The 25,271-nt window shown below is 47.5% G+C and overlaps 1 protein-coding gene across 2 annotated transcripts in view; it reads right to left on the bottom strand.

Annotated features, from left to right (window-relative positions):
* Positions 1-25,271, bottom strand: part of ZC3H7A (zinc finger CCCH-type containing 7A) — a 201,015-nt gene that overhangs the window by 148,746 nt on the left and 26,998 nt on the right. For both annotated transcript variants that reach the window (XM_063934308.1, XM_063934307.1), the window contains exons 3-4: positions 13,819-13,858; positions 1,750-1,947 (exon numbers count right to left, since the gene is read on the bottom strand). In XM_063934308.1, coding sequence (XP_063790378.1) covers positions 1,750-1,947; positions 13,819-13,858 — 238 coding nt within the window. The remainder of the gene's footprint in view (positions 1-1,749; positions 1,948-13,818; positions 13,859-25,271) is intronic.

Genomic DNA, 25,271 nt, shown 5'->3' on the forward strand with positions numbered 1-25,271 from the left:
TATATGATACACATTATGGGGGGAATTCAATTGTTTTCACCATCCACAGCAGTGTTGTGCTCCTACGGCAGTTACTCAATTCAGACAAAATAGCTTGGGCATGCTAACCGGGACTTCAGACGGCCTCTATCAACATGCACAAAAAGACCTCAAACAATTGAATTTGGCCCAGTCAGTGTAAACGTGAGCTAAGTCGCGATAGGGCGCACACAAAAAAATGAATTACCCCCATGTGCTTACGTTTCCTGAATGTTTTGGTGGCAAATATATGAAATACTGCCGAAATACATAAACTATTCCACATATAACAAAAGCAAACCAGAACACAAATAGCAAACATTGCAGAAATTGCGTTTTCAAATAAATTCTAATATTCTAATTCTAACATAATTAGTTGTATCAGTATATATAAAAATAAAAAGATCTGTCGGATACATTAACATAACTGTATACATTTCTGAGCATGCGGATGCCCATTCATGTCCAACTGTAATGGCACATAGGGCTGCAGTGACTGCAAAATGCAGCACGTTTTTACGCGCTACTGGCAGTGAGGGACCACGTTTTTTAAAAATGAACGGGTCCCACAGGATGCGCTCTCACTGACCTGTGTGCACCTCAGCCAATAGGAATCCTCTGTTTTCCCATGGAATCGCCACCCGAGACCTCCCCTCCCTCCCTGCCTCCCAGTGAGCTGCTTCAGGCAGACAGAGGGTGAATGTGCAGTGGCTCAGAGTAGAAATAGCAGGTACCAGGCAGTGAGGTGTGAGAGCAGCTGCCTCCCTGCACACTACTTACACTGTGGCATGTATGTAAAGATGGCCCCAGCACCCTGGTAGTTAACCCTCCATCAGGCACACGAGTGCGCACTGTGCCTGAGAGGCCACCCTGGACAAACCTACATATTTACACAAAATATCCAAAACCTTTGTAATTTTCATTCATAAAATGAGCAAAATAAACAATTAATAGATGAAAATAAAAGGAAAAACTAACCTTCAAAAGGCAGAGGAGTTTGGGCGCAGTGTGCCTGAGTGGCCAAGAGGGTCACTGCTGCACTCCACGCAGGTGGCGGGAAAACTGACTAGGTGATTTTGAACAGCACCTAGAGATACGAGGGTACTAGGAGGGACAGACCCCTGGTACCCCCTCCGGGCGGAGAGGGGAGTGAGAACAGCTTTGCAGCGCCTATCAGGCCAGCTGCGCCTGACTGAGTGTCAAAGAAGGCGGACCCAGCATGAAGGAGGCTCTGGTAGTACATGAGGAGCTGGAAAGAACAATACTGCATACCCTGAGAGGAAGTAAGCGCAAGTGGGTAGCGGGTGGTGGTTTGGTGCTGCTAAAATAAATCTATAAAATACATTTCAGTACGCTTAGGAGGGAATTTAATCAGCCATGGCTAGTTGATCTGCGGCTAACTGATCCCCCGAGGGCTATCCAGCATTCACCTGGGATTATTTTTCACCTGCCTGATGAAGATGTAAAAAAAATCTCTGATATCAGCCCCACTTTCGCCGCTGCAAAACTGATGAATTGCGCAGAAAACATCTGTGTGAAAATCTCACGTTTTTTGCGCCGCAAAATTTTTCGGGGCTGGCTGAATTCCCCACTAAGAATCATAGTATAAACTGATCCACTCGCTGAATATTTTCAAATGATTTTTTGTTATTCATCTGGTGCAGAATATAAAGACAAACTGCTATTCTGAAAGCCACCTGTGCTGCACATACACATAAATACTGCCATTACCATGTCCAAGTAACACGTAGCCCGGTTCACATGCAGCCTCTCCAATGTCTCGCTGGTGACAGCAATTTCCTCACTTGTGGCGTAGCTAGATATACTGAGTGCTTCTGAGTATTGGTTTATGGAGTCCTTCTTCTGTCCTTCTTTGTACAGGTCATTTCCTTCATTGAAAAGGTTTCTAATCAGCTTCTGAACAAAAATCTAAAGACAGAAGTTATAATAGGATTTTAGTACCTACCGGTAAATCCTTTTCTCCTAGTCCGTAGAGGATGCTGGGGACTCCAAAAGGACCATGGGGTATAGACGGGATCAGCAGGAGCTTGGGCACACTGAAAAGACTTAAACTGGGTGTGAACTGGCTCCTCCCTCTATGCCCCTCCTCCAGACCTCAGTTATAGGAACTGTGCCCAGGAGAGACGGACATTTCGAGAAAAGGATTTTTGTGTAAACTAAGGGCTACAAACATACCAGCTCACACCACAAACCGGAGTAACAGTAAACCAGATAACAGTATGAATTAACAACAGCAACAAGCTGAAAACCAGAAATACACAACCCGTGTATAAACTAAGTTAACCAACATGAATACACTGCAAGTAACAGTCCGCACTGGGATGGGCGCCCAGCATCCTATACGGACTAGGAGAAAAGGATTTACCGGTAGGTACTAAAATCCTATTTTCTCTTACGTCCTAGAGGATGCTGGGGACTCCAAAAGGACCATGGGGTTTATACCAAAGCTCCAGACCGGGCGGGAGAGTGCAGACGACTCTGCAGCACCGACTGAGCAAACACAAGGTCCTCATCAGCCAGGGTATCAAACTTATAGAACTTAGCAAAAGTGTTTGAACCCGACCAGGTGGCCGCTCGGCAAAGCTGTAAAGCCGAGACGCCTCGGGCAGCCGCACAAGACGAGCCCACTTTTCTGGTAGAATGGGCTTTTACTGACTTCGGCACCGGTAGCCCGGCCGAAGAATGAGCCTGCTGAATCGTACTACAAATCCAGCGTGCAATAGTCTGTTTTGAAGCAGGATGACCAATCTTGTTAGAAGCATACAGGACAAACAGCGCCTCAGTTTTCCTGGCAACAGCCGTTCGGGCAACGTAGATCTTCAAAGCTCTCACTACATCCAGAGACTTTGGAACTGCCACAGCATCCGTAGCCACCGGCACCACAATAGGTTGGTTAATGTGAAACGAAGAAACCACCTTCGGCAGAAAATGTTGACGAGTCCTCAATTCCGCCCTATCCGAATGAAAAATCAAGTACGGGCTCTTATGAGATAAGGCCGCCAACTCTGACACTCGCCTGGCAGACGCCAGCGCCAACAGCATGACTACCTTCCAAGTGAGAAACTTCAACTCAATCTTACGCAAAGGTTCAAACCAGGAAGACATGAGAAACTGTAAGACCACGTCAAGATCCCATGGAGCCACAGGAGGCACAAACGGAGGATTGATATGCAATACTCCTTTCACAAACGTCTGAACCTCTGGGAGGACAGCTAATTCCTTTTTAAAGAAAATAGACAAAGCCGAAATCTGAACTTTGATGGAGCCCAATTTCAGGCCTGCATCTACACCTGCCTGCAAAAAGTGGAGAAAGCGACCCAAATGAAAATCTTCCGCAGGAGCCATTTTAGTCTCACACCAGGAAACATACTTCCTCCAAATACGGTGATAATGTTTCGCCGTAACCTCCTTCCTAGCCTTAATGAGAGTAGGAATGACCTCCCCGGGAATACCCTTACGAGCTAAGATCTGGCGCTCAACTTCCATGCCGTCAGACGCAGCCGCGGTAAGTCTGGAAACACGCATGGACCCTGCAACAACAGGTCCTCTCTTAGAGGAAGCGGCCAAGGATCTTCCACCAGTAATTCCTGAAGATCCGGGTACCAGGCCCTTCTTGGCCAATCTGGAACAATGAGAATCGCCTGAACCCTTGCTCGACGAATGATCCCCAGTACCTTTGGAATGAGAGGAAGTGGAGGGAACACATACACCGACTTGAACACCCACGGAGACACCAGGGCGTCCACCGCACTGGCTTGGGGGTCCCTTGACCTGGAACAATACCTCGGGAGCTTCTTGTTGAGACGAGACGCCATCATGTCGATCAACGGAATTCCCCAGCGCTTCGTCACCTCTGCAAATACCTCTTGGTGAAGAGCCCACTCTCCCGGGTGGAGATCATATCTGCTGAGGAAATCTGCTTCCCAGATGTCCACTCCCGGTAGGAAGACTGCTGACAGGGCGCTCACGTGTTGTTCCGCCCAGCGAAGGATTCTTGTGGCCTCCGCCATTGCCGCTCTGCTCCTTGTTCCGCCTTGACGGTCTATATGTGCCACCGCTGTGATGTTGTCTGACTGTACCAGGACAGGTCGACCCTGAAGTAGGCTTCTTGCTTGTAGCAGGCCGCTGTAAATGGCTCTTAACTCAAGAACATTTATGTGGAGACACGCTTCCTGGAGCGACCATCTCCCCTGGAAGTTTCTTCCTTGGGTGACTGCACCCCAGCCCCGGAGACTTGCATCTGTTGTCAGAAGTACCCAGTCCAGGATACCGAACCGGCGTCCTTCTAGGAGGTGAGAACTTTGTAGCCACCACAGAAGAGAAATTCTGGCTCTGGGAGATAGACTTCTCTTCCGGTGCATGTGTAGGTGAGACCCGGACCATTTGCTCAGTAAGTCCCACTGAAACACCTGGACATGAAACCTGCCAAACGGAATGGCTCCGTACGCCGCAACCATTTTCCCCAGAACCCGAGTACAGTGATGGATTTACACACTCGTCGGCCTCAGAAGTTCCCTGACCATCGACTGCAGTTCCAGAGCTTTTTCTTCTGGAAGAAATACTCTCCGTAACTCCGTGTTCAGAATCATGCCCAGAAAAGACAGCCGAGTGGTGGGAATCAACTGAGATTTCGGCAAATTTAGCACCCAACCGTGCTGTCGTAGCACCGACAGCACCAAATTTACACTCCTCAGCAACCGTTCCTTGGACCTCGCCTTTATAAGGAGATCGTCCAAGTACGGGATAATTGTAACCCCTTGCTTGCGAAGGAGAACCATCATTTCTGCCATGACCTTGGTGAAAATCCTCGTGGCCGTGGAAAGCCCAAACGGCAACGTCTGAAATTGGTAATGAGAATCCTGTATCGCAAACCTGAGGAAGGCCTGATGCGAAGGATATATCAGGACGTGTAAGTAGGTATCCTTTATGTCGACTGACGCCATAAAATCCCCCCCTTCTAGTCTGGAAATCACCGCTCGAAGAGATTCCATTTTGAACTTAAAACCTTCAAGTATGGATTGAGGGATTTTAGATTCAGAATCGGTCTGACCGAACCGTCCGGTTTTGGCACAACAAATAGGCTCGAGTAGAACCCATCTCCCCGTTGTGACGGGGGAACGGGAACAATGACCCTCTGATGACCCCATTTTTGTATCGCTGCCAACACCAGCTCCCTGTCCGGAAGAGACACTGGTAAGGCCGAAATGAAAAACCGGTGAGGGGGCACCTCCCGAAACTTCAGCTTGTATCCCTGAGACACAATCTCTAGGACCCAAGGATCCAGGTCTGATTGAATCCAGACCTGACTGAAAACTCGCAGACGGCCCCCCCACCGGTCCGGACTCCCCCAGGGAAGCCCCAGCGTCATGCGGTGGACTTGGTAGAGGCAGGGGAGGACTTTTGGTCCTGGGCGCCGGACACGGCAGGCGACTTCCTTCCCCTTCCTCTACCCTTAGAAGCGAGGAAGGACGAACCTTTTCCACGCCTGTATTTATTGGGACGAAAGGACTGCATCTGCTGATGTGGTGCCTTTTTGTGTTGTGTGGGAACATAGGGAAGAAAAGAGGACTTACCCGCCGTCGCGGTAGAGACTAGGTCCGCCAAGCCGTCCCCAAACAAGACATTACCTTTGAAGGGTAAAGCTTCCATAGCTCTCTTGGAGTCGGCATCAGCATTCCATTGATGGATCCACAACGCCCTCCTGGCCGATATCGACATGGCATTGGCTCTTGATCCCAAGAGACAAACATCCCTCGCCGCATCCTTCAGGTAATCTGCAGCGTCCTTGATATAACCAAGAGTCAAAAGAACATTATCTTTATCAAGGGTATCCATATCATTAGCTAAATTCTCAGCCCATTTAGCAATAGCTCTACTCACCCATACCGACGCCACCGCAGGTCTGAGCAATGCACCCGAATTAGCGAAAATGGACTTCAGAGACGTCTCCAGCTTGCGATTCGCCGGATCCTTGAGAGCTGCCGTGTCAGGAGACGGAAGCGCCACTTTCTTAGACAAACGAGATAGAGTTTGTCAACATTTGGAGACGACTCCCATTTTTCCCTGTCATCAGAGGGGATAGGATATGCCATATAAATCCTCTTGGGAATCTGCCACCTCTTGTCCGGCGACTCCCAAGCCTTTTCACAAATAGTATTCATTTCATGAGAGGGAGGAAACTTCACCTCAGGTTTTTTTCCCTTGAACAAGAAAATCCTTGTTTCCTGTACCGCAGGTTCATCAGAAAATGCGTAAAACATCTTTTATAGCCACAATCATGTATTGAATACTCTTCACTAAACGTGGATGCAAAGCAGCCTCAGTGAAATCTACCTCGGAATCAGAGTCCGTGTCGGTATCAGTATCTTCCACTTGAGTAAATGGCCGCTTTTGCGATCCCGATGGGGTCTGCACCTGAGACAAAGCCTCCCCTATGGACTTTTTCCACACCTGCGTCTGTGACTCAGACTAATCCAATCTCTTTGATAAAGAAGCTACATTCGTATTGATTATAATTAGCAATGTGAGTAAATCGGGTGTCGGCTGCGCCGACAGGCCCAAATCTAGACCCGCATCCGCTCCCCCAACAACCTCCTCCGGTGAATAACATTCAGCCTCAGACATGCCGACACGTATTATCGACACACGGCCACACACAGAATGTCTCAGCTAGGGGACAGGCCCACAATGAAGCCCAGATAGAGGACACAGAGGGAGTATGCCAGCTCACACCCCAGCGCCCCAATATCCCGTCAAGGGATATATGTGACCAGCGCTGCTTAATTATAATAAAAATGCACCACAACTGCGCGCCCCCCCCCCTTCGATTAGCTCCCCGTTACTTGAGAGGAGCTGTGGAGGTCCCGGGCCAGCGTCTCCTTCAGCCGCGTGTGGAGGAGAAAATGGCGCTGTGAGCCGTGCGGCTAAGCTCCGCCCCTTCCCGGCACGCTTCAGCCCGCCAGATTTGAAAGTATGAAAATGCCGGCGGGGTCTGCGAAACGGTGGCACCGAAAAGGCTTCTGCCGGCTCCCGGACCCCAGTAACATGCTGCCCAGGGCGCCCCCCAGCGCCCTGCAACCTGCACCCTTTGAGTGCCGTTGGTGAAAGTGTGTGGGAGCATGGAGCGCAGCGTTACCGCTGCGCTGTACCTGGTTACTGAAGTCTTCTGCCGTCCTGAAGTCTTCTGTTCTTCTCATACTCACCCGACTTCTTGCTTCAGTGAGGGGGGTGACGGCGCGGCTCCGGGAACAAGCAGCTAGGCGCACCAAGTGATCGAACCCCCTGGAGCTAATGGTGTCCAGTAGCCGAGAAGCAGAGCCCTTAAACTAAGAAGAAGTAGGTCTGCTTCTCTCCCCTCACTCCCACGATGCAGGGAGCCTGTAGCCAGCAGGTCTCCCTGAAAATAAAAAACCTAACAAAAGTCTTTTCAAGAGAAACTCAGGAGAGCTCCCCTAGTGAGTGTCCAGGCAGTCCTGGGCACAAAGTCTAACTGAGGTCTGGAAGAGGGGCATAGAGGGAGGAGCCAGTTCACACCCAGTTTAAGTCTTTTCAGTGTGCCCAAGCTCCTGCGGATCCCGTCTATACCCCATGGTCCTTTTGGAGTCCCCAGCATCCTCTAGGACGTAAGAGAAAGTATAAATATACGTTATGGTAAGAACTTACCGTTGATAACGGTATTTCTAAGTCCACAGGATCCACAGGATAACATTGGGATATGATGACGCGACAGCAGATTTGCACCAATTGGTCAAAGCTTTCCGGCCTCCCAGCATGCAACGGGCCCGTCCATATATCCCCGCCTCCTGGCTCCGGCAAATCAGTTGGTTTCCAAAGCTCAAGGCAGGAGCATCATGTAGAGCCTAATCAGGCGAGAAGAACACACATGCATACCCTTCCGTACAAGAAGGAAGAGGTTAGTGAGTAAAAGGATCCTCAAATCAGGTGCGTCAGGTTGGGATCCCTGTGGATCCTGTGGACTTAGGAGAAATACCGTTATCAGCGGTAAGTTCTTGCCATAACGTATATTTCTCTGGCAGGGTCCACAGGTTATCCACAGGATAATATTGGGATTTCCCAAAGCATTTTAGTGGTGGGGACGCTCCTGACTGGACAGGAGAATCCTTCGCCCCAATTCAGTGTCTTGAGAGGCAAAGGTATCCATGGCATAATGTCTAATGAATGTGTCAATGGAAAACCATGTGGCTGCTTACATACTGTATCTGTTCTGCCCATGATAGACCTACCTTACGAGTAGAGTGAGCAGAGACATTAGCCGAAACATGGAGATCAGCGTGAGAATATGCTTCTGAAATAGTCATCCGAAGCCACCTCGCAGTGTCTGCTTATCAGCAGGCCATCCTCTCTTGTGAAATCCATGGAGAAGGAAGAGAGAATCTTTCTTTCTGATGGCACTGGTACGATCCACGTAGATCCTTAAGGCACAGACCACTTCCAGCTATGTATCTCCCGCAGAAAGACCCGGTAACTGGAAAGCTGGGACTACAATTTCTTTGTTAAGGTAAAATTTAGACACCACCTTGGAAGATACCCAAATTTAATTCTGAGAACCACTCTATCTGGAGAAAAGATCAGAAATGGAGGATGACATAATAATGCCCCTAAATCTGACACTCTTCTAGCTACGCCATGACCAGTAGAAAGAGAACTTTAGCTGTCAACCATTTAAGATCCACTTTATTAAGTGGTTCAAATGGGGCAACCTGAAGGGCCTTTAGGATTAAACTTAAGTCCCAAGGCACTGTAGGAGGAACAAAAAGGAGGTCGAATGTGCAGCATTCCCTGGAAAAAAGTATGCACATCCTGTAAGTTGGCAATTTTCTTTTGGAACCATACAGTCAATGCTGACACTTGCACTCTCAAGGAAGCCACCTTCAAACCTTTATCCATTCTTGCCTCAAGGAATGCTAAGACCCTGGAAACTCTAAAAGACCTAGGGTCCATTTTCCGTTCACTGCACCAATGAATATAGGTTTGCCATATTCTGTGATAAATTCGAGCTGAGGAAGGTTTCCTTGCTCTGATCATTGTTTGAATTACCTGTTATGAGAATCCTCTTGACTTCAGGATAGAGGTCTCAAGAGCCACGCCCTCAAAGACAGTCGGACGTTGAGGGAGCAGGAATGGAGAATCCATCGGCATTCTCTGCAGATCTGTGTACCAATGTCTTGTGGGCCAAGCCAGAGCTATTAGTATCAAGGCACCCTTTCCTTGCTTTATCTTTCTCACCACCCTGGGTAATAAGGTGATTGGAGGAAACACATAGGCCAGATGAAAGTCCCATTTCACCGACAGGGCATCCACAAAGATCGCTCTGAGATCCTTTGTTCTTTACCCGTATGTAAGAACTTTGTTGTTCTGACGGGAAGCCATGAGATCTACCTCTGGCAACCCCCACTTGTCGACTAGGATTTGGAAGACCTCCGGGTGTAGAGCCCATTCGCTTGCTTGAATGGCGTGTCGACTGAGAAAATCCGCTTCCCAGTTTAGGGCTCCCGGAACGAACACTGCGGACAAGGCTGGATGATGAAGTTCTGCACACTTTAGTATGTGACTTACCTCCTACATCGCTTTTCGGCTGCGAGTTCCTCCCTGATGGTTGAGGTACGCTACTGCCGTTGCATTTTCCGAGCGGATCTGAACTGGTTTTCCCCGAAGAATGTCCTTTGCCTGAATCAGTGCCATGTATATGGCCCGAAGTACCAATATATTTATTGGTAGGCAACCTTCTTCCTTGGTCCATTGCCCCTGAAAACACAACCTTCCCAACACTGCTCCCCAGCCCTGGAGACTGGCATCTGTTGTCAGAATTTCCCAATCTGATATCCAAAAGGGTCTCCCTTTGTCCAGATGGGATGTCTGTAGCCACCAGGCTAACGACCTCCTTACTTCCAATGTAAGGACCAAAGTCTGCATTTTTATCATCTGATGAAACTCATTCCATTTGGAAAAGATCAGATGCTGCAGAGGCGTTCAGTGGAACTGAGCATACTCCACCATGTCGAATGTTGACACCATCAATCCCATCACACGCATTGCTGTGTGAATGGATACCCTTTGACTGTGTAGCAGCTCCTGAATCCTTGACTGAACTTTGGATATCTTGTTCAGAGGTAAAATTACTCTTTGAAGGCTTGAATCCAGTACAGCCCCCAAGTGAGTCATCCGCTGTGACGGAATCAGAGACTATTTTGCCCAATTTATGAGCCACCCGTGCTTTTGTAGACACGTTATTGTCTATTGTAGATGACACAGGAGCAATTCCTGAGACTGTGCAGGATTAAAAGATCGTCGAGGTATGGAAAAATTCTTATCCCCTGCTGGTGGAGATAAACTGCCATTACCACCATAATTTTGGTAAATACTCTGGGGGCTGTGGCTAACCAAAAAGGTAGGGCCTGGAACTGAAAATGCTGTTGGAAGATAGTGAACCTGAGATAGCACTGATTGGATCGAGTTATAGAAACATGTAGGTCAGCATCCTGGATATCCAGGGATACCATATAATCCCCTGGTTCCATGGCCAAAATGATGGAATCTAAAGTCTCCATATGAAACAGAGGTACCCAAATGTATTTGTTCAGCACCTTGAGAATGAGAATGGTCCGGAATGACCCATTTGGTTTCTGAACTAGAAACAGGTTGGAGTAAAACCCCTGTCCTCGTTGTGCAGGAGGAACTAGAATGATTACTCCTGACTGAAGCAATTTCTGTACTGCCTCTTGCAATGTCCTTGCCTTCTCCTCTCTACCCAAGATGGGCTGGTACAAAAAAACCTTCGAGGAGGGTGCTTCTTGAAGGCAAATGCATAACCTAGAGCTGCCGCTTCCTGCACCCAGGCATCTGTTGTAGATTGCTGGGTTCCCTAGGTGGAGGTCCGCTCCATCAGGCTGAAGGCTTATTTTCTGTTTTACCAACCGGTCCTCTGGTAGCCCAATGCTTTTTAGTCTTACTAGACTTGTTGTATTGGGGCTGTTTGCCATCACTTTTTCCTTTAGCTTTTCCTTGAGACCGATAGGGCCGAAAAGCTGGAACTTTAGGTGTGAATTTGTATGTGGAAGAAAACTTTATTTTCTTGGATTCTGCGTCTGACTCCAAAATATCTGTAAATTCTTTACCAAAAAGAATATCTCCAAAAAAAGGCAAAGATTCCAAAACCTTCTTAGATTCTGAATCAGCTTTCCACGTACGTAGCCAAACTGCTCTGCGAGTGGCTATTGTTGAAGCTGATGCCCTGGAAGCAATTGTACCCATATCCAAAGCTGCTGCTTCCAAGAACATCGCAGCCTGTTTTATATGTGCTATATGGGATTTTTGCTCTATAGATGCCATTGAAAGATCCCCTTCCAATGCATCAGCCCAGGCAGCCACTGTCTTTGCCATCCAATCTGAAGCCATGGCTGGTCTCATGACTGCCCCAGACAGGGAAAAAATGGTTTTTAAAAAACCATCCATTCTCCTATCTGTGACATCATTTAATGATGTTGAAGGCAGAGGTAATGTAGATTTTCGCACTAATCGAATCACATGCATATCTACTTTGGGGGCCACCTCCCTCTTTAAACAATCCCCAGCTGAAAGAGGATAATTGGAATTCCATTTCCTAGGAATTCTAAACTTCTTAACGGGCGTAGCCCATGTCTCTTCCATGATTTCCGTCAGCTGATCTGACCCAAGAAAATCAGTCTTAACTGATTTGGGACGTTTAAACACAGGTGCCTTGGTTTTTAACACAGGCTCTGCCGATTCTTCCAAGGATAGAATGGCTTTCATTTCCTTAACTGACTCAGCTATATCCACTGCGCTGAGACCTTCCTCCTCCTCTTCGTATGCCGAACCAGAGTTTAAGTCCCGCCGAGAGTATCCGGAATGTCTCAGCGACGTTGCAGGACTTGGATTTGGACGTGAGGAGAACACTACCTGCTTGCATGCCAGAGGCTGTTGCCAGAACAGCACGCTGAGACATTCCGGATACTCTCAGCGGGAGCGCACAGCCTCATCTAATAGCGGGTACGATCCTCCCCATCTGCTGCTATATTTTAACAGAACTTGTTACATATTTTAACAGAACTTGTTACATTTTGTATATATTAAAAACCCTTGCTGGGAATTGTTTCAATTTCATATCTCCATGGTGTCTATACTACCGCTGATGTGCTGAGTCGGGTCCCGACAGCAGGAGCTTAATTGAAGAAACCAGAGGCTTTAAAAAGATACCTTTTGGTGAACGTTTCAAGGGGTTAAAAAGTGTCAGTTTATAACGAGAGAGAGAGTGGAACTTTTTGGGAACCATCTGAAACAACCCCTGCTGCGGTGTCTGTAATATATCATTTAAATTTCAGCACTTGAACATTTTATTTCTATCATATGGATCAGCGCTGGGAGCCCGACCTCACTTGTTTGTTTGCATATGTAGTTAATTGGTGCAGGTGTACACCACGAGGGAAGGACGAGCTGCTGATCCAAAGGCGCTGTAAAAGAGGATAAACATTTTTGTATAACTACACAAATAGTGACTGTAATCACTTTAAGGCTGTTAAAGTGACATACAATCCGACCCTACCCTGCTATGCGCCAGCATTGAGGATCGGAATAGAAAACAACTGACAGAATATATAGTAAAGTCAGCAATCGTCTAGTACTCCGTAACATGTTATACATTAATATAATAAGCAATATCAGCACATAATCAACTACAAATACATTTCAAGTATGTAGGAGAACATATTACTGAATAATGTTTAAACAGATCTACCGTATTCAGACGCATAGCGAAAGAAAACAGTAATAATATACAGACTCATATGCAATAGGCACTTATCTAACTATTTGTACTCAAAAGGTAGATAGAGACTTAGTGCTGTATTACCCATACTCCGTAGAGTAGGATACAGCGAGACTCACTCCACTTCCAGGACCGACCAATAAGTTTGCGAACGCTGAGTGGATCCAGACGCTACTAGTGTACACTGCCGCTCCATGAACCTATAGTGAACACAGACGCACCAGTCACACAGCCGCCTATGCTGCGACTGGGTCCCCTTCATATACAGCGTCTCAGACGGAAGCGGGAAAACAGTTCATGGCGGGAGACTCGGAGGAAACTGGTCATGAACCGGGGGGAGGGGCAACCAGGAGAGCATCTGACTCCCCACTGCTGACATCAACCCTAGGGATCGTGGCCTCATACTATTCCTGGAGCCTATGATCCCTAAGGCCTAGCGCTCGTGCACCCAAGGTGTTTGGTAATCTCCTCCCAAAACAGTGCGGCTGTATCCGTATTCCCCTTCTAAGCAGAACCGATGCCTTACCTTCTCCCCATGCTCCGGCCACAGCCTGGTAACATCTGCTGGACCTGCTAGTATATCCGACACAGACGCATGCCGGAACAGCACTGTACTCGTGGGTAAGCGATATCGCGACCCGGCGGAGAGTTGTTGGAGCAACTCTTTCTAAGGTACGTATAAGACGCTTTTTAGAAAGATCACTCAAGAAAAAAATAGTAAGACTATAAAAATAAAATAAGAAAGCTTAGGGCTGCTGCCGCACCAAACAAAAAACTGATTTGCCTGAGCCAGGAGGCGGGGATATATGGACCGGCCCATTGCATGCCAGGGGGCCGAAAAGCTTTGACTGATTGGTGCAAATCCGCTGTCGCTTCATCATATCCCAATGCTATCCTGTGAATAACCTGTGGACCCTGCCGGAGAAACACCTATATAAACAGACCCCACATCCATTAAGATATTTTTAAGTACTTACTGCATATTCCTTCTGGGAACCAAAGTATGGTAATGAGGACCTGAAAAATAGAAAATAAAGTAGAAAAGCAGAACACCACTCCAGAATGTATTAAGAGCAACACAAAGCAACATCTTTATCACAAGTTAACATATATTCTCACATTAATAATAATAATAATAATTTTATTTATATAGCGCTCTTTCTCCAATAGGACTCAAGGCGCTTAACAGATACATAGCATAATATAATACAGAAAATAATGAAGTACATTTTCATAAAATACAGACGCATGAAGATACTAAAAGGGACATTATGGAAATGCTTGAGTAAACAGGAAAGTCTTGAGTCTACTTTTGAAGGATTCTATAGTTGGGGCCTCTTGCACTGTGCGGGGCAGTGAGTTCCATAGAGTCGGAGGCGCATGACTAAAAGCTCGACCCACAGATGAATTACGGGAGATTCTGGGTACTGCTAAAAGTCCTTCATCTACAGATCGCAGTAATCGAGTGGGGCAGTATGGGGTCAGAAGCTGCTTCAGGTCCCTTGGGCCTTGGTCATGTAGTGCTTTGAAACTCAGTAAGCCAATCTTGAAGATGATTTGCCATCTTACAGGCAGCCAGTGAAGGGAGTAGAGGATGGGTGTTATGTGGCTAGAACGGGGCTGGTTGGTTAACAGCCTGGCAGCTGTGTTTTGCACCAGCTGTAAGCGTTGCAATTCTTTTGCTGGGAGACCAAGGTAGAGGGCATTACAGCAGTACATTTGGGGCATTTTGGTGGAATTGACCTGGGTCAGTCTCAGAGGCATTAATTATCATAAGGGCATGTGAGTGGTGACCATATAATATTGGGAAATCCCTGTGAATTACTGTATAATTCGCTATCTATATATCCATATGCAATCTTATAGATAGGAAAAAAATGGATTTTAATTACCTACCGGTAAATCCTTTTCTCGTAGTCCGTAGACGATGCTGGGGTCCACATTAGTACCATGGGGTATAGACGGGTCCCTTGGGAGCCATGGGCATTTTAAGAGTTTAATAGTGTGGGCTGGCTCCTCCCTCGATGCCCATCCTACCAGACTCAGTATAGAAACTGTGCCCGAGGAAACGGACAACTTCGAGAGAAGGAATTTACACAGATAGTGGTGAGATTCATACCAGCTCACACATACAAGGCAAACGAAGCTAACCAGCATGAAAACTCAGCAACAGCTGAAGAACATTACTTAACTAAGTAACAACACAGTACTTAACCAAGAACAAAGTAGTACTTAACCAAGAAACCACTGCAGGATAACAAAGCGCTGGGGGGACGCCCAGCATCCTCTATGGACTACGAGAAAAGGATTTACCAGTAGTTAATTAAAATCCTATTTTCTCTTACGACCTAGAGGATGCTGGGGTCCACATTAGTACCATGGGGATGTACCAAAGCTTCCAGTACTGGAGGGAGAGTGCGGAGGCTCCTGCAGAACTGATTGACCAAATTTAAGGTCCTCAGAGGCCAAAGTATCGAACTTGTAGAACTTAGCAAACCTGTTCGATCCTGACCAAGTAGCCGCTCGGCAAAGCTGTAAAGCAGAGACACCCAGGGTAGACGCCCAGGGTAGACGCCCAGGAAGAACCCACCTTACGAGTAGAGATTTTGGACACGGCAAACCTGCCGTAGAATACGCATGCTGGATAGTGAAAATGATCCAGCGAGAAATCGTCTGCTTAGAAGCAGGACACCCAGTCTTGTTGGGATCAAACAGAGAGTCCGACTTTCTGTGATGAGAAGTTTTCTTCACATAAATCTTCAAAGCCCTCACAACATCCAAGGACTTTGAGGTAATTGAGTCTGTAGCCACTGGCACCACAATAGGTTGGTTGATATGAAAAGCCGACACAACCTTCGGAAGAAATTGCTGACGCGTCCTGAGCTCAGCTCTATCTTCATGAAAAATCAAGTAGGGGCTCTTGCAGGACAATGCCCCCAATTCTGACACACGTCTAGCAGATGCCAATGCTAACAGTGTGACCGCCTTTCAAGTAAGAAACTTGACCTCAACCTCATGTAAAGGTTCGAACCAATCCCATTGCAGGAACTGCAACACCACGTTAAGATACCAAGGTGCCGTAGGAGGCACAAAAGAAGGCTGGATGCGCAGGACCCCTTTCAAGAAAGTCTGAACCTCAGGGAGGGAAGCCAATTGTTTCTGGAAAAAAATGGACAAGGCCGAAATCTGGACCTTAATGGAGCCCAAACGCAAGCCCACATCCACACCTGCTTGCAGGAAGAGGAGAAACCGTCCAAGCTGAAACTCCACTGTAGGAAACTTCTTGGACTCACACCAAGACACGTACTTTTTCCAAATTCGATGGTAATGTTTAGATGTTACTCCTTTCCTAGCCTGTATCAGGGTAGAAATAACTTTGCTGGGAATGCCTTTCCGAGCTAAAATCTGGCGCTCAACCTCCATGCCGTCAAACATAGCCATGGTAAGTCTTGATAAGCGAACGGCCCCTGTTGCAGAAGGTCATCTCGAAGAGGAAGAGGCCTCGGATCTTCCAGCAGTAACTCCAGAAAATCCGCGTACCAAGCGCTCCTCGGCCAGTCCGGAGCAATGAGGATCACCTGAACTTTTGTTCTCTTTCCGAGCTTTAGAATCCTTGGGATGAGTGGAAGTGGAGGGAACACGTACACTGACTTGAACACCCACGGAGTTACCAGGGAGTCCACCGCCACAGCCTGAGGGTCTCTTGACCTGGAACAGTACCGCCGAAGCTTCTTGTTGAGGCGTGAGGCCATCATGTCTATTTGAGGTACATCCCAAAGACTTGTCAACTCTGCGAACACCTCCTGATGAAGGCCCCACTCTTCTGGATGGAGATCGTGCCTGCTGAGGAAGTCCGCTTCCCAGTTGTCCACACCCGGAATGAAGATTACTGACAGCGCCACTGCGTGCTTTTCTGCCCAGAGGAGGATTCTCGTTACCTCTGACATCGCAGTTCTGCTCTTCGTTCTGCCCTGTCGGTTTATGTAGGCCACCGTTGTTACATTGTCCGACTGCACTTGAATGGCCTGAGCTTGCAGGAGGTGTGCTGCTTGTAGAAGACCGTTGTACACAGCTCTTAGTTCCAGGACGTTTATCGGAAGAACGGATTCCAGACTTGACCACCTTTCTTGGAAGGTTTCCCCTTGGGTGACTGTGCCCCAACCTCTGAGACTTGCATCCGTGGTTAGAAGGATCCAGTTCTGAACCCCGAACCTGTGGTCCTCTGGAAGGTGAGGCTGTTGTAGCTACCATAGGAGTGAGATCCTGGCTGTCGGCGACAGACGTATTCTCTGGTGCATGTTTTGGTGAGATCCTGACCACTTGTCCAGGAGATCCAGTTGGAAGGGCCGTGCATGAAATCTTCCATACTGTAGAGCCTCGTAAGAGGCAACCATCTTCCCCAGAAGGTGAATGCACTGATGGACCGACACCCGGGCAGGCTTTAAGACATCCCTGACCATTGATTGGATCACCAACGCTTTCTCCACTGGTAGAAACACCCTCTGCACCTGTGTGTCGAGGATCATCCCTAGGAAAGAATCTCCTTGTCGGCTCCAAATGTGACTTTGGAAGATTCAGGATCCATCCATGATCCTGGAGTAGACGAGTCGTGAGAGCAATGCTCTGCAACAACTTCTCCCTGGATGACACTTTTATCAGCAGATCGTCCAGGGAGCCTGCGGAGGAGAACCATCATCTCTGCCATCACCTTGGTGAAAACCCTCGCTGCCGTGGAGAGGCCGAATGGCAGTGCCTGGAACTGATAGTGACAGTCCAACAATGCAAATTTTATATAAGCCTGGTGAGGCTGGTGAACTTGAATTCCCTCAAATAAGGGTTTAGCGACTTCAGGTTCAAAACTGGTCTGACCGAACCATCCAGTTTCGGTACCACAAATAGGTTTGAATAGTAACCCTTGTTTTCCAGATGAGCTGGAACCAGAACAATGACATCTGCCCTTTCCAATTTTTTAATGGCTTCCTGTAGGAAAGCCCTGTCTGTCAGCAAAGCTGGTAAGCCTGATTTGAAGAATCTGTGAGATGGGATCTCTTGAAACTCCAGTCTGTACACCCGGGACACAATATCTTGTACCCAGGGATCCAGGCCGGAGGACACCCAGACGTGACTGAAATGTCTGAGTCTCGTTCCCACCTGCTCGATCTCCAGGCTGTGAGGTCCACCGTCATGCTGAGGATTTTGAGGAGACAGAGGCAGGCTTCTGCTCCTGGGAACCTGCAGGTGCAGGTCTTTTGGATTTTGCTCGACCACCTCTGAAGAAAGTGGTAGGAGGCTTTGACTTTTTAGCTTTTGCGGACCGAAAGGACTGCATCGTGGATGTAGAAAAAGGTTTCTTCGTTGACTGAGTGGCTGAGGGAAGAAAGGCGGACTTACCAGCGGTTGCCGTTGAAATTCACGCATCCAATGCTTCCCCAAATAGAGCCTGACATGTGAAGGGTAGGTTCTCCACACTTCTCTTGAATTCCGCGTCTGCCGACCATTGGCGCAGCCAGAGTCCCCTGCATGCTGAGACAGCCATGGAAGACGTCCTTGCATTCAGATGACCCAGATCCTTCATGGCCTCCACCATGAAACCCGCAGAATCCTGTATGTTACGTAAAAACAATTCAACGACACTTCTGTCCAGAGAATCTAAATCCTCTAGCAATGTGCCTGACCACTTAACTATGGCTTTAGAAATCCATGCGCAGGCAATAGTGGGCCTTAACGCCACGCCTGACGCAGTGTATATGGATTTGAACGTAGTCTCAATCTTATGGTCTGCCAGTTCTTTCAAAGCGGTAGACCCAGGGAAAGGCATCACCACCTTTATAGACAGTCTAGATACAGAAGTGTCCACTATAGGTGGGTTTTCCCACTTTTTCCTATCTTCCTCAGGGAAAGGAAAGGCAACAAGAACCCTTTTTGGGATCTGGAATTTTTTTATGGGTTTTCCCAGGATTTTTCAAATAATGCGTTTAATTCCTTAGACGCAGGGAAGGTCAGGGAGGCTTTCTTATTGTCGGTAAAATAAGCCTCCTCAACCTGCTCAGGTGGTTTGTCAGTTATGTGTAACACATCCCTGATGGCCTCAATCATGAGCTGTACCCCTTTTGCAAGGGAAGCCTCACCCCCCCCCCCCGCATATCCCCCTCACCGTCTGCCGTGTCAGAGTCGGTATCCGTGTCGACCTCCATAATCTGGGCAAGCGCACATTTCTTTGGGAATATACAAAGGGAATATGAAGTAGTGGGAACAGAACCAGATAAAACCTTCACAGATTGTTTTAAAACCTGTGCTTCAGTCTCATAATGCGCAATCCTAGTAGAAATGTGGGATATCATTCCCTTAATAGAAGCCACCCACTGGGGTTCGGATTCGGCAGGCTGAGACATAATATTACATTCCTGAGTACATGGAATGGATTCCTCTGGTGAAGATACATACTCTGCAGCACAAGATACAGAGTCCCTGGACATAGCAATGTGAGATTTACATACACACACACACAGGAAAATGTCAGACACAGTTTCCCCCAAGTACCTTCAGAGAAACACAGAGATAATGGAGACAGCACACCCAGCACTACAGTAGACAGTTAGAAATAATTGTCTGGCGCAGACTGTGTACCCTTAATAGACTACACAGTTGGAATGCACTCTCCACCCCCCACCCCCCCTTCCTTCTATAACCCCCTGGTACCGCACAAAATGACTGGAGGTCTATGGAGGGTCAGCGTTGCTGTGTGATTTCTGCATGGAGAAAATGGCGCTGGAGAGCTGCTGGATCCGCTCTGAGGAGAAGCTCTGCCCCCGAAAATGGCGCGTCTTCCCACACTTGAAATCTTTTATACTGGCCTGAGGTTAGTGTCTAGCAGCAGTTCAGAGACCCTGATAGAGGTAGCGACCAGTGTAAGCGTACTGCGCTGGCCCAGGGCACCCCTCACAGCGCCGCAACGCAGTACTGCTGAGCCTCCGGAGCGCAGACTCAGTACTGCGTTCCCACCCTATAGCCGCCATTCACACCGGTTGCCTGCTTGTTCGGTTGCCAGTGACTAACTCACCACCGCGATCTTCTGGCTCTGTTAGGGGGTGGCGGCATGCTACGGGAGTGAGCGGTCACCTCGGGGGTTAACGATCATCATCCTCAGGAGCTTAATGCCCTGTCAGCGGAGATAGTGGCCATTAACCTCAAAGGGTTGGACACTATTCCCCCCCTAAGTCCCACGAAGCAGGGAGGCTATGGCAGCAGCCTCCCTGTGCCTAACTCTAATTAAAAAATAATAAAACTAGAAAAACTCCTATGGAGCTCCCCTAGCTGTGACTGGCTCCACCGGGCACATTTTCTAAACTGAGTCTGATAGGAGGGGCATAGAGGGACGAGCCTGTCCACACTATTAAGTGCCCATGGCTACCAAGGGACCAGTCTATACCCCATGGTACTAATGTGGACCCCAGCATCCTTTAGGACGTAAGAGAAAGGCAGTTCCCGAACAGCAAGCATATTCAACATGTGCTCCCAGCTGCTGTAGTACTACATATCCTAGCATACCCTGCCAAAGTTTTAGCATGCCCCAGTAGCAAAACAGTGACAGGGTTATGCTGGGATGTATAGTTCCACAGCAGCTGGATGTCTACATGTTGAATAGCCCCTGCTGTACAGAGAAGTGATGGAAGTGGACCATTGCCAAGATAGGAAAACTATACGTGTTAATATATCAGCTGTGATCCTGATGTACACATTGCAAAAGTGATACACAAGGGTATAGAATGTGTAAGGAGAACTTGTGAAAATGTTTTCAATTGCTTTTTCATTTTCATCTAGTCAAGTGCACATACCAAATTTTCAGAAAACAGCAAATGAAAAATAAAACCTAGTCATTACTGATTCTGAAACCAAATAAATTGTTTTTCAGCTGTCTTGCATAATAGTATAAACCAGAGGTTCTCAAATGCGGTCCTCAAGGCACCCCTACAGTCCAGGTTTAAGTATCTACATGCTTGGTCACAGGTAACTTAATTAGTACTTCAGTCAGTTTGATTTAACCATCTGTGCTGAGCCATGGATAAAACCTGAACCGTTGGGGTGCCTTGAGAACGAGCTATTGAAGATCAATTTGACCAAACCTTATTTTTGGTGATTTAGCTGGTTAATCTAATGTATATAAAGGCAAGTCTTGAAATACTGTAGCAGACCAATACTCAAAACTAGCTTATGTGCCCAGTTTCAACGGGGGCAAAGGTTTGCTGAGCAGAATATTTTACCCCTTTTCACCCCCATTAGGAGTTGAATTTAAAAAAAAACCTGCTTAGTGGGATGGCTGCAAATAACAGTCAGTTTCCAGACCACCCAGCAGGTCACATGTTCCAGAGCACAATGATGACAATTATAACGCCCATATATTTTTCTACAAATCGCCTGACCAAGAACTTTAATTTGGTATATGATGTGCCCTGCTCAGACAACAGCATCATACAAATATGTCACTCATAAAAGTCTTCCTTCTGCTATCAATACATAGAATAACACATAGAATGGTAGTTTGCAATATTGGATGCAGTACTTGTATCGAGTAGGTCTATTGCTAAGCATACTAGATGCGGCAGTAGTCACGCAGGCGCCATGTTTTTGTACGCAGGAGCTCGCAGCTGACAAGACATACACACCCCATAAACGTCCATGACACACCTGCGTTTTTACAACCACTTCCCGCTAACACCATGCTACCACCCCCAAACAGTCACTTCCTGTCAATCACTTTGAGACTGAATCCTCATAGCAAGCCCAGGCAATTGCAGTGTGTGCGCAGTCTGCCGATAATCACTCAATTGCGAAAACATCGGCATACCATACAACTCTGAATTAGGCCCTATATCACATACTGCTGCAAATCAGTGTCAGGGAAGGGATGACAACCATTTTCTTGCAGGATGGAACAGTCACAGCTGCACCTGATAGAATGGAAAGCCACTGAAAATCTAAGCACAGAACAAAATACAGAAGCCAAGCTCTTACACTGCTTCCTAGGAAGTCTATTCTTACGGCGGACATTAATAGAATGTCCAGACTGCGACAGGGACATACCCAAAAGGTACAAAAGGCAGGTCCCAACAAAGGGAAAACTAAATTATCAAGTTTTCTGGAATTGTAGTTTTAGTTTGATTTACTTTATTTACATCATGCAAAATAAATATTTTATTCTTTCTTGCTTAAGGACGTGGTTTCTCTTGAATTATCTCCCAAGTCACAGACAGGAAACTACGGATGCTGTGGCCAAAATGGACCAAGTTTCATGGGTGGAATATATAACCCGTGGAAGATATTACCCAAAATGTCTGCACCAACTCTGCAATATGCTTATTGTGCTCTCTAGGGGGTACATTTTCTAAGTTGGGAGTTTTTATAATAAGATTTTACTTACCGATAAATCTATTTCTCGGAGTCCGTAGTGGATGCTGGGGTTCCTGAAAGGACCATGGGGAATAGCGGCTCCGCAGGAGACAGGGCACAAAAAGTAAAGCTTTTCCAGATCAGGTGGTGTGCACTGGCTCCTCCCCCTATGACCCTCCTCCAGACTCCAGTTAGGTACTGTGCCCGGACGAGCGTACACAATAAGGGAGGATTTTGAATCCCGGGTAAGACTCATACCAGCCACACCAATCACACCGTACAACTTGTGATCTAAACCCAGTTAACAGTATGATAACAGCGGAGCCTCTGAAAGATGGCTTCCTTCAACAATAACCCGAATTAGTTAACAATAACTATGTACAATTATTGCAGATAATCCGCACTTGGGATGGGCGCCCAGCATCCACTACGGACTCCGAGAAATAGATTTATCGGTAAGTAAAATCTTATTTTCTCTATCGTCCTAGTGGATGCTGGGGTTCCTGAAAGGACCATGGGGATTATACCAAAGCTCCCAAACGGGCGGGAGAGTGCGGATGACTCTGCAGCACCGAATGAGAGAACTCCAGGTCCTCCTTAGCCAGAGTATCAAATTTGTAAAATTTTACAAACGTGTTCTCCCCTGACCACGTAGCTGCTCGGCAAAGTTGTAATGCCGAGACCCCTCGGGCAGCCGCCCAAGATGAGCCCACCTTCCTTGTGGAGTGGGCCTTTACAGATTTAGGCTGTGGCAGGCCTGCCACAGAATGTGCAAGTTGGATTGTGCTACAGATCCAACGAGCAATCGTCTGCTTAGACGCAGGAGCACCCATCTTGTTGGGTGCATACAATATAAACAACGAGTCAGATTTTCTGACTCCAGCTGTCCTTGCAATATATATTTTTAATGCTCTGACAACGTCCAGTAACTTGGAGTCCTCCAAGTCACTTGTAGCCGCAGGCACTACAATAGGCTGGTTCAGATGAAATGCTGACACCACCTTAGGGAGAAAATGCGGACGAGTCCGCAGTTCTGCCCTGTCCGAATGGAAAATCAGATATGGGCTTTTGTAAGATAAAGCTGCCAGTTCTGACACTCTCCTGGCCGAAGCCAGGGCTAGAAGCATGGTCACTTTCCATGTGAGATATTTCAAATCCACCTTCTTTAGTGGTTCAAACCAATGAGATTTTAGAAAGTCCAAAACCACATTGAGATCCCACGGTGCCACTGGAGGCACCACAGGAGGCTGTATATGTAGCACTCCCTTAACAAAGGTCTGGACTTCAGGGACTGAAGCCAATTCTTTTTGAAAGAAAATCGACAGGGCCGAAATTTGAACCTTAATAGATCCCAATTTGAGACCCATAGACAATCCTGATTGCAGGAAATGTAGGAATCGACCCAGTTGAAATTCCTCCGTCGGAGCACTCCGATCTTCGCACCACGCAACATATTTTCGCCAAATTCGGTGATAATGTTGCACGGTTACTTCCTTCCTTGCTTTAATCAAAGTAGGAATGACTTCTTCCGGCATGCCTTTTTCCTTTAGGATCCGGCGTTCAACCGCCATGCCGTCAAACGCAGCCGCGGTAAGTCTTGAAACAGACAGGGACCCTGCTGAAGCAAGTCCCTCCTTAGAGGTAGAGGCCACGGATCTTCCGTGATCATCTCTTGAAGTTCCGGGTACCAAGTCCTTCTTGGCCAATCCGGAACCACTAGTATCGTCCTTACGCCTCTTTGCCGTATAATTCTCAATACTTTTGGTATGAGAGGCAGAGGAGGAAACACATACACCGACTGGTACACCCAAGGCGTTACCAGCGCGTCCACAGCTATTGCCTGCGGATCTCTTGACCTGGCGCAATACCTGTCCAGTTTTTTGTTGAGGCGAGACGCCATCATGTCCACCATTGGTCTTTCCCAACGGGTTACCAGCAAGTGGAAGACTTCTGGATGAAGTCCCCACTCTCCCTGGTGAAGATCGTGTCTGCTGAGGAAGTCTGCTTCCCAGTTGTCCACTCCCGGGATGAACACTGCTGACAGTGCTATCACATGATTCTCTGCCCAGCGAAGAATCCTTGCAGCTTCTGCCATTGCACTCCTGCTTCTTGTGCCGCCCTGTCTGTTCACATGGGCGACTGCCGTGATGTTGTCCGACTGGATCAACACCGGTTTTCCCTGAAGCAGAGGTTCTGCCTGGCTTAGAGCATTGTATATTGCTCTTAGTTCCAGAATGTTTATGTGAAGAGACGTTTCCAGGCTCGTCCATACTCCCTGGAAGTTTCTTCCTTGTGTGACTGCTCCCCAGCCTCTCAGGCTGGCGTCCGTGGTCACCAGGATCCAATCCTGTATGCCGAATCTGCGGCCCTCCAATAGATGAGCACTCTGCAACCACCACAGAAGAGACACCCTTGTCCTTGGAGACAGGGTTATCCGCAGGTGCATCTGAAGATGCGACCCTGACCATTTGTCCAACAGATCCCTTTGGAAAATTCTTGCGTGGAATCTGCCGAATGGAATTGCTTCGTAAGAAGCCACCATTTTTCCCAGGACTCTTGTGCATTGATGTACAGACACCTTTCCTGGTTTTAGGAGGTTCCTGACAAGCTCGGATAACTCCTTGGCGTTTTCCTCCGGGAGAAAAACCTTTTTCTGAACCGTGTCCAGAATCATCCCTAGGAACAGCAGACGAGTTGTCGGCATTAACTGGGATTTTGGAATATTCAGAATCCACCCGTGCTGTTTTAGCACTTCTTGCGACAGTGCTAATCCCATCTCTAGCTGTTCTCTGGACCTTGCCCTTATTAGGAGATCGTCCAAGTATGGGATAATTAATATGCCTTTTCTTCGAAGAAGAATCATCATCTCGGCCATTACCTTTGTAAAGACCCGAGGTGCCGTGGACAATCCGAACGGCAGCGTCTGAAACTGATAGTGACAGTTTTGTACAACGAACCTGAGGTACCCCTGGTGTGAGGGGTAAATTGGAACGTGGAGATACGCATCCTTGATGTCCAAGGATACCATAAAGTCCCCCTCTTC

This window comes from Pseudophryne corroboree, chromosome 7 (assembly GCF_028390025.1).
Source record: "Pseudophryne corroboree isolate aPseCor3 chromosome 7, aPseCor3.hap2, whole genome shotgun sequence".
Taxonomy (NCBI): domain Eukaryota; kingdom Metazoa; phylum Chordata; class Amphibia; order Anura; family Myobatrachidae; genus Pseudophryne; species Pseudophryne corroboree.